The 11,618-nt window shown below is 33.3% G+C and overlaps 1 protein-coding gene across 1 annotated transcript; it reads right to left on the minus strand.

Annotated features, from left to right (window-relative positions):
- Positions 1 to 9,183: 9,183 nt before the first annotated feature.
- Positions 9,184 to 11,385, minus strand: LOC145094974 (uncharacterized). Its single transcript, XM_079032942.1, has one exon. The coding sequence runs from the start codon at positions 10,740 to 10,742 to the stop codon at positions 9,399 to 9,401; it is 1,344 nt and encodes a 447-aa protein (XP_078889068.1). The 5' UTR covers positions 10,743 to 11,385; the 3' UTR covers positions 9,184 to 9,398.
- Positions 11,386 to 11,618: the final 233 nt, after the last annotated feature.

The raw sequence follows: 11,618 nt of genomic DNA on the forward strand, positions 1-11,618 counted from the left end.
ATATCAATTCAAGTAAAACATTACTTGTTATGTGGAATGCTAGTTGTCTCTCTGATGCTTGCACGAAAGGGAAGGGCCCGTCGTGACTGCACAACATCCCCTAGAGTTTTCCGCATTGGTAATTAATGATATTACTTTGATGTTTAAATGATATATTCACTTTGATCGGTTAACAACTCGTTTGTATGATTTATTGTTTTTTAAAAAATTAACTTGTATTTTAGGGAAGTTACATTAAAAGTTTAGATTTAAAGCAATTAAAATTACCATAGTTAACTAGTAATTAGCCTAAAATTGAAAAAATGTAACAAAATCTTGAAAATCTGTTGGAGGCACGCCATACCGTGGTGGGACTCAGATCTTTAGTTTCTTCAGTTTTTCACCAATGTGCATATAATAGAAAATCCTACACTTTGATGCTACTAATGGGTTTTTATGTTACATTAATCATATTTGCACAACGGAATTTTACATAAACAATTTATGGGTACATGCAACCTAAGATCTACAACATTTTCTAATTATAACAACATACTATGAAAACTAATTTAATTTAGGTATAACTGAAAATACTAGATTAGAATACATACCTTTTAGTATTTTCAAATATACTAACTCTTGAGTTCTTCAAATGCTCGATGGAAAGAAACACCCAAGAGTGTGAATGTCTCTAATGATTCACACCCAAAACCCTAGAACACTAGAACTGTAACGAGAGAGAGAAAGAGAGAGAGAGAGAGAGAGAGAGAGAGAGAGAGAAGATAAAGAAGTGAAATTCGTATTTTATATTTTCGCATTAACCTACTTCTATATATATATATATATATATATATATATATATATATATATATATATATATATATATATATACATATATATATATATATATATATATGAGTGTTCAATCGAGAACATTTTCTTATCGTGAGAACATTTGAAAACAAATTTTGACCACATTTTTTTTTAAATTAAAATCATCAAATAATATTAATATAAATAAAAAATAAGTAAAAAATTAAAAAACCTACTAAGCAACACCACTCACCACCCAAACAATATCATCCACCACCACCACCCGTCACCGCCACCCACCTCCACCACCCATCACCACCACCCCTACCCATCACCCAACATCATCACCACCGTCCGCCATCGCCAACCATGACAATCATCCACCACCACAACCTATCACCACCAACCCACCCCCACCATCACCACCACCCGCCACCACCACCCACCACAACCACAACCCACCCACCCACCACTATCCACCTCTACCACCCATCACTACCACTCACCCACAACTCCCACTACCCACCACCCATCACCACCACCACCTATCACCACCGAACACCACCACCCGCCATCATCACCCTCACCCACCATTCACCATCATCACCACCACCCACTACGACCACCACCCATCCACTTCTACCACCTATCACTACCACCTAGCCACTACCCATCATTATGACCACCACCCGCCACTACCACCAACCACCACCCACTACTCATCACCACCACTGGCCACCACCACCCATCACCACTACCTACCACCACCCATTACCACCACCTCTCACCCCCATCACCCCCACCTACCACCTACCACCCACCACAACCACAACCCGTCCACCTCCACCACCCATCACTACCACCACTCCACTACCCACCCAATATGACCACCACCTGTCATTACCACCACCCACCACCCATCACCACTACCCGCCTCCACCACCCACCTCCACCAACAATCACCACCGACCACCATCAGCTATCACCACCACCCACCATTACCACCATCCACCATCCACCAACCACCACCACCACCACCCGCCTCCACCACCCATCACAATTCACAACTACCCACCTCCACCACCCCCACCACCACCAACCATCACCACCGACCACCACCCACCTTCACCACACATCAAACCACCCGCCACCACCACGTCCCCCCATCACCTACCAAAACCACCATACACCATCACCACCAAATACCACCACCACCTATCACCACCGCTCGCCATCGCCACCTGCCACACACTATGATCACCACCCCACATGTCACCCACCACCCTTCACCACCATCACCACCTACCACCTACCACTACCAAACATCACTACACACCACCACCACCTGTGTTTATCTGTATATAATCACATATGATTATTTGTATTTAATCATATATGATTTATATGGACAATATTCTTTTTTGTCCATATAAATCATGTGATTAGATACATATAATCACATGTGATTAGATGCATATAATCACATGTGATTAGATATATTTAATCACATATGTCATTATTGCGTTCTCGATACAATAATTACTTTTTGTCAACTTTAATCATATGTGATTAGATACATCCAATCACATGTGATTAGATACATCCAATCACATGTGATTATATTGATCCAATCACATATGATTTATATGAACAATACTTATTTTTGAGTTTTCGTTTCAATAATTTTTCTCATATATTTAATCACATGTGATTATAAGTATTTAATCGCATATGATTAATGTGGACTTAAATTTGTTTCAATTTTCTTGATTCAATAGTTTTTCTCGTGTATATAATTTCATGTGATTATATATATTAATCGCATATGATTTATTGAATCAAGAACGTGAAAACAAATCTTTTTCACATAAATCATATGTGATTAAATACACGAGACCAACTGCTGAATTAAAAATGTAAAAATGAATATTCTCCACGTAAATCATATGTGATTAAATACATATAATCACATGTGATTATATGTACCTAATCACATATGATTTATGTGGATAAGATTCATTATTTCTTTCTCAATTCAATAGTTGTATTCATGTACTTAATCACATGTGATTATATGCATTTAACCACATATGATATATGTGGACAATATTTTTGTGTTCTCGATTCAATAGTTGTTCTCGTGTATATAATCATATGTGATTATATGTATCTAATCACATATGATTTATATATATATATATATATATATATCATTATTTTTTGTCCATATAAATCATATGTGGTTGGATACATATAATCACATATGATTATATGTATTGAATCACATATAATTATAGTGGACAAAGAACAATTACTGAATCGAGAATGTGACAATGAATCTTATCTACATAAATCATATATGATTGGATACATATAATCACATGTGATTATATGTATTTAATCAGATATGATTTATGTAGAAAATATTTTTTTTTTCGGTTTCGATTGAATAAGTGCTTTTGTATATTTAATCACATGTGATTATATGTATATAATCACATATGATTTGAGGTGGACAAAATTCATTTTGCCTTCTTGATTCAATACGTGTGCTCATGTACTTAATCACATATGATTATTCATATAATCACATGTGATAAAATACATGAGAGCAACTATTGAATCAACAAAGTAAAAATGAATTATGTCCACATAAATCATATGCGATTAGATTCATATAATCACATGTGAGTATATGTTTTTAATCACATATGATTAATTTGGATAAAGATTTGTTTTTATGTTCTTGGTTCCATATTTGTTATCGTGTATATAATTAAATGTGATTGTATGTATCTAATCACATATGATTTATATAGACAAGATTTGTTTTATCCAAGGAAAGTAATATGTGATTAGAAACATATTATCACATCTAATCAAATGTATTTAATCACATATGAGTAAAGTGGAAAAAAATTATTGAATCAAGAACACGAAAATGAATCTTAGCCACATAAATCATATGTGATTAGATACACACAATCCCATGTTATTATGTGTATCTAATCTTATGTGATTTATGTAGACAATATTCGTTTTCGTGTTCTCGATTCAATAGTTGTTCTCGTGTATTTAATCACATGTGATTATACATATCTAATCACATATGAGATATGTGAATAAGATTCAAATTCGTGTTCTTAATTCAATAGTTATTATCATGTATTTAATCATATGTTATTTTATGTATTTAATCACATACAACTAATATGAACAAAGAACAACTATTGAATCAAAAACACAAAAAATAAATCTTGAGCATATAAGTCATATGTGATTAGATCATATAATCACATGTGATTTAATACACGAGAAAAATTATTGAATAGAGAAAGCATAAATGAATCTTTTCTACTTGTCTCACTAGAAAATAAACTACATTCTGCCTTTCCTTCTTCTCTCTACCAGATTAGGGTATCTGTGAACAGTAACATAAGACAAGTAATGCCTACATAATAGGAGAGTTAGTATAACTCACCTCCTTCAACTTGAAAATTAGCTAGCATGAGAAAGATGGATCCTTTCCTTTCTGAGAACCTACACAAAAATTATAACAATATTTAGCTTGTATTTTGTTGTATTAATCTTATAAAACTTATGTACATATTTCCTTATTTTCTCTTTGATTGTAGTGCTCTGTTTGGGATATGTTTTCTTAACTTTCAACCCATTATTAAAATTTGATAAACTTACATTGGTAAAGTTCCCCCTTTTATCTTTCCAGAATTATAAAGATATTGCTCTAATGATTTTTGGTTTATTTTATATTAAATTTACAAGTTAGTAACTTTTTGCTGTCACTTTCTGGACCACTCAACATTCTTGGAATAAACTGTACCAATCTACTACGAATTACACCAGTCCCTTTGTTTGTGGGAAACTATACATCTATATCTAACTATAGGCTTTGTAATTTTGGCATTTGGAGTTTGGATGAATTTATTATGATTTTTTGAAGACAATGCATGAAATCTGTGCCAACATGGACCAGCCTAAGAAGATTGCCAATTTTACCCCTTAAAGAGTTGGAATTTCGAATTGTGAATTAAAGTTTGAAGAAACTAGACACATTAAGATTTCTAGAAAACTAAGTCTCATGATTTTTAGGTGTCCTTATTGAATTACACAAATTTTAGAAGTTGGAGGACAGATTTGGGAAAATTGATCATAATAGCTTTGAAATCACTTTTGATGTTCTATTAAGGACTTAATGGTTAAGCCTTAAGTTTATCACTTTTAACATAATTGTTGGTTACTTATTTGGCCATTGAGATGTGAAATTTAATTTAACATAAGGGCCTTAATGCTTGGCTTAATAAGGGTTCAAAGTTATGGATTTTCACATAAAATGCTACTTTTACACTTATTAGGTTCTTTCAGACAATATGACAAACAGCTTGTGTGCATGAAATCCTACAGTGATAATCAACTCTCTAATAGACTCCAATCCATCGCCTAGAGCTTACTATTCCTAATAAAAACAATCCGACTGTACGCATAATTCCTCACAAAAGCAAGCAAATGAACAAGTAACTTTGTAATTCATCAACAACAGTAAAAACATACTAGAATTTTTCAAATAAAACATCTTCTTATGTGAAATCAAGTATTAGACACTCTATTAGTCGTTCATTATAAGCTTAATATCATGAATTTCATGATAAACTGAGTCAATTTAGGTTGAAAAACGCATGTGTATAGACTTGAAAAAAATACTACCTGGAAGCTCTCATAGATTGTGTTTGTAGACATCAACTTCCCTGTGGTGGCCTGGTTAAATAGGGTTACTTGCTTCCGATTTTTGTGGCGAGATGGTGAATTGTAGAAAAAGAAGATGAAGAATTTGTGTTATACGCCTTTGAAATGAAGAAATCGATTTCAGGTGGTCGGTGATTTGGTACCAACAAATCATAAGGATATGACTGCCACTAGAACCAGATCGAGAAACATACTCGTTGGAGAGAAAGAGATGGACAACCATTGTTTCCGACTGTGGAAGGAGTAGAGGCGGGGGGAGGTGTGGAGAGGCAGCGATCGGTTATTCCGACGACATTCCGGTGACTAGGGCGATGGTCCGTTGGTATCAGGTGTTCCATCTTCAAACGAGAGAAAGGGACTTCCAGTAGAGCGGGTGGGTGCGGATGGAGTTGAACATTTTTATATGTTTGAAGGTTTAAATTGTTCTCATTTGAACACACACACACACACACATACATATATATATATATATATATATATATATATATATATATATATATATATATATATAAACAAAATCATATATTTTGATTATTAATTGTGTTTAGTGTTTATAGTTTTAAGAACATTATATTGGTTGCATTAGTCAATATCACGTTAAAACACAAAATTAAAACGTTACTTTATCGTTACTTCAATAGAATATTTTTAAATTAAAATAATTAAGTAACTAATTTCTTTAGTAGACATCAACATTACTTGATTCTTTGCTTATTTTTAAATCTTACAATTGAAAACTAAAAGAAGGTGGTATATACTATTATCAATTTGTACCAACTAAACTTGTTGGTAACCAAACATATTGGTATAAAGTATACTTTGTAAAATACTGGTAACAAGTTTTTTATACCAATTATAGTTGATACAGTACATAGTTTATGGAAAAAAGAATCGGTACCGTACGAATTCCACTCCTAATAAAAATTTGATACGTTTGCGGTGTTTAGGCTTTGCTTCATAGTTTGACTTAAATTGAAAAACAAATACTTATAAATATAACATAAAGAAAGAATTGATAGTTTTAGTGTGAATATATATATATATATATATATATATATATATATATATATATATATATATATATATATAATTGGTTATTATATATAGATAAAATGAAAATTAAAAAAAAAAAACTATTTTTTAAAAACCTTCTAACAATCAAGTGATTGTTGTCACTTCCCTCTCTTACATGTAGAAAGGCATAGTAGAGGCTACTCCATGCCATTTGGGAACAATTTTCACGTGTGTCCGGTTAGTTGTCATGTCAGTTTTACACCATAAGGCTAAAGGGTGTGATAGTTGTTTGCCAATGATAAAAGCGTGACACTTAGGCGTCACATAGGATTTTACCATTTTTGCTACAATTTGCCAATGAATGGGATGTAAATTTTTTACCTTTGAAATAATAAATAAATAAATAAATAAATAACCTTAAATTTTCATTGGCCATTCAATAGTTAGAATTTATAATTTACCACCGGTGGAAAGGTGTCGTTGATATTATACCGACGGTGAAAAATGGGTTTCGACGTGGTGTTTATTGTCGGTAAATGTGTCACATGAGCTTACCACTGGTAAGCATTTTGTGACACCGTCCAACCTAAGACCCATACCTGATCGTCTAAGATATACATGTTCAATGTTAACGTAATGTCTATATGTTACATTGGAGCCTCCAAGTTTTATATTGGACGGTGTCAATTTCTACTTACTTTGTGATACTAACTTTTAACCACTAATCAACCATTCAAAAAAATTGTTTACGGTCAAAGATTTCAGCTAATGTTGCTAATAACCCTATATCTCATTCAAAATTCTCAAATACATTACATTCAAATAAAAAGTGCTTTCACACTTTGAGTTTTCTCCTAACCCCTGGATTCTTCTAAGAAAATTTCATATATCTCATTCTTAAACATCAAAATATCATAATTGATCATCCTAATTTGAAGTAACATATTTACCCTCAGTAACTTTCAAAAGATCATATTTGCCTAAATCAATTTTTATAAACATTTTTAATTATTCTATAATTATTTTAAATCTTATTTTTTTTATCAATCGACTATTATATCATTCTTATTATTATAATATTAAATTAAAATATAATAACCTAATCCCAATTTGTGTTGTCTTCTTAAAAAACAGATTATTTCATGAAATCGTTTTATGGCTTTGGTTGCGTCAACACCACTTACATATCTGAATATCAAAACCTTCTTTAATTCGATGCTAATTTGAAGGTTTTGTTTCTATATTCTTTAAAATGAATGGGAATTATATTTAATAAGAGGAGTATTAAAGTTGTGTTTGGCACGCCATAGCTAGCTGATAAACTAGCTTATTTTTCGTGTTTTTTTAAGTTGTTATGTTTTGCAAGCCAAAAAATAGCTTATAAGCTAGTTTATAAGCTAACTTTTTAAAAAGATACTTTAGACTAGTTTTTTAGAAGCTTTTTTAAAAAAATTTCAAATATACACCTTAATTAATTATATATACACATTTTTTTAAATGTCATTTTATATTTTTCAGGTAGCTTTTCAGCTAGTTTTACCAAACATTATTTTTTATCAGCTAGTATTTCAGCTACCAACTAACTTTTAATTTAACAGCTAGCTTTTCAACCATTAACTAGTTTTTCAGCTAACAGCTAGCTTTTCAGCTAATACAACAAACATAACCCAATATCCCATATTTGATTTGATGCAAGAGACTTTGGAAATTGCCTTCGCCCCTGTACCAATTTGATGCATGGTGTAAAAGGGTGTAAAAGAGACTTGTATTTTGTTGGGTTTAACTTTTCCTTGCAGGTTAAAAGATTTAACTTTGATGTAAACAAATCAAAGCATGTGGGATGGATAAGGAAGTAAATATCACCTTTAGACATACGTGTTATTAATAAAACATTAAAAATTTCTAATGGTTTAGTTAAACTTTTGATCAAGTGATTTGTCGATGATACTTTCGAATATTATTATGGAATTATGTTAAAGGACATTTAATAGTGCTTTCCGAAAATGACATTTGTTTTTAAAGAGTATGATTTCAATTGGTCAAGTTATAATTGTATTTTAAATAATAATAACAAATAAAGGGTATAATGGTCAGTTAACAAAAATATAGATTAAAATCATTATAAAATGTTTTATAAAAATGAATTTGGTTAAACATGATATTTTGAATGTTTACGTAGGGTAACTCGGATAAATATAATATTTTGATGTTAAAGAACTTCCACAAAATTCTCCTACACATACAAACTAAGATTTGTCACAAGCAATCAATTAATCAACCAAGTGTGAAATGACATTGTCCCTGCAACACAACTATGGATGCGTGTTTGTAAAACATTGCAATATTTCTCTCTTTTTGATTTGCTATCCACATTAAGAAATTACCACTATTAATTTTCCCAAATGAAACAAAAGACACCAAATTCGAAATGCATTACTGCTTACGGATAGATCCAAATACCAACAAGTTACACGTAAGCTCATCCGATCTCAGTCCAATGCACAATAAACACAATAAAACATGTTATGTGTAACAAAAAACGCCTACTTGCGCACAAACACGCGTCAAGTCTTCAGATAATAAACACAAAGCTACAAAACTTGATCCATAAACACGTGAACGATAACGACAAAATACTGTTATAAACATCTAACGAGCAAAAAACAGACAATCAAACGTCATAAAGGTCAAAGATATGTCTTGTTCTACCGCAAACATCATGCACATTCATGGCTATAAAACTAAGATTTAAAAAAAAAAAAAAAAAAAAGTAACCAAAAATGAAAATTCAAAAAAGGAAAAATACCCGCGAATCTTATTTCCAAATCATATTAGTTAAGATCTGAACCCATCTCCTTCCTCTTTAACTCCAAAGACATCTGTTCGTTCTCCAATTTCATCCTCTCGTTTTCCATCCTCATCGATTCCAATTCCCGATCTTTTTTCCGGCGAAACCTCTGCCACTTAAACCGTTCTTTCTCCAATTCCAGCATTTGTGATTGAATCTGTATCTTCTGTTCTTCTAATTGCAACAATCGATGTTTCATCCATTGATCCTGTAACATATTCGTTTTCATACCCTCTGTTACACCTTGACTCATGTCACCCTGCAAGTTCTTAGCCTGTGAACTGAAATTCTCACATTGTTTTGCCCTTTTTGAAGATCCCTCACCCACCCCACCCGCCCCGTATCCTGTTCTTGGATCCAACTGTAGCCCATGATGATGAGGATGATGATCGTCATACTCATCATGATCATGATCATGATCATGGTCATCCATGTATGCATCGTGATCTTCATCATCATGATCATCTTCATGTGAACCTTTTCTTCCATCATTGGTTTCATGATCGTCTCTGGTTTTAAGAGCTATTCGAAGAGATCGCTGGAGTTCCAGATCAGGAGGAAGATGGAGACGATTTCCGTTATGATACGAACACATTTCTTCATAATATAAGTGTTTTGAGCTTAAAATTTTCCGAACTTCTTCTTTTCCTTTATCAGAAACATGATCCATTATATCAAGAAGAGAAGGGTTTTCAACAACTTCACAAGAAGTGCCTCTACCGAGAATTTCGTTAAGTCTTTTGTACCTTTTGTTAAGATCGTTGAACTTATCTTCACACTGTTGAGGTGAAACGAAATGACCCCTTTCAGCCATCACTTTTGACACGGATTTCCACTTACCTTTTTTCTGTAGATTTGAGTATTTTCTTCTAGATCCGCCTCCGTATTCCATGGCAGCATCTTCACCTATGTAAGAAACAGCGGTTATCAGAAGCCTAACCATGGGGTCACTCCATTTTACTCGTTGCCATGGCGACATGTTTTTGCCTCTGGTATCATCGTGTCTGCTATCGTGGCCATCTTCTGCAAAGCTTGGTTCGTCTTCATCGCTAATTGAACTCTTTCCCCTTTCCCCTTTTGAGAAATCTACTAGAGATATGGTTTGGGTATGGCGGTCGCAGTCTTGAATCGCTCCCATACGAAGAGGGAAATTCTCGTGAATCGAAGGATGAATTTGTTGTCTATTGGATTGGGGTTGATGAAGATGATGTTGATGAAGTGTGAAAGGGTTATTATGTTGTTGATGATGAACTCGCATGGAATTTTGTAAATCGAAACTTCCTCCCGCACCAGAAATCATATTCCCAGATGATAAATTGCCATCCATTGATATCTCGAAGAGAATCTTAGATCAATCTAAATCCGAAAAGAGAAACACGAAAACCCTATTTTCGCCCTTGAAACACTCATCAAATTTACACTAGCCGAAAATTCAGCTAAAGGAACACAAAACCCATGTCCTAAACCTAATCAATCACCAAGAAATCCATCTTTCTCGAGTAAATTTCTGTACTTTACTACTCAGGGAGCATAAAGCGCAAATCCTTTCTTACTTGAACACATCCTAGACACGTTATCCACCGCCTTGCTTTAGTACCATCAAAAACCGAAAATTAAACAAAAAATTGATCCAGATACTAAACTGGATTAAACCCACTCAAGAAACTAAAGCACCCCTAAATTAAAGAGAAAAGGGAAGAGAAGAAGTGAAAGCTACTTGAACCCAAGAGAATAATCGAAGTAATTGAGCATAAAAGTGATATAGGAAACTTACAATGATGAAGATGATGATGCAATCAGAGAAATGGAAAGAGAATTGGAGACGGAGAGATCTGTATGATGAAATGACGAGGGTTTATTGCAGGTTCAATGAATGGAGGTGGACAGTGGGGTCCAGATTTAGCTCCGAGAAAGAAGCGTAAAAGGGGTAAAAGCCAAAAGAGGGTATGTGACAAGTGCCAGCAAACTCCATGGAATCCCCAAAACCCCAAAACTAAACAAAAGTGGTGGGATGAACACAAAAGAAAGCCACAGATAAAAAAAAAAAAAAAACAACATTTTTAGTTTGAAAGTTTTACCGTTTACAAGTACTGTATTATATAATCAGAATAGATTTTTCCTGTGCTTATTGATTGTTCAAAACTATAATATAAATAATACATGAATAAGATTATAAAAACAAACACATGACTGATGTTATTCT

The sequence above is a fragment of the Lactuca serriola genome, chromosome 1, assembly GCF_051521515.1.
Source record: "Lactuca serriola cultivar US96UC23 chromosome 1, Lser_US96UC23_V15, whole genome shotgun sequence".
NCBI lineage: Eukaryota > Viridiplantae > Streptophyta > Magnoliopsida > Asterales > Asteraceae > Lactuca > Lactuca serriola.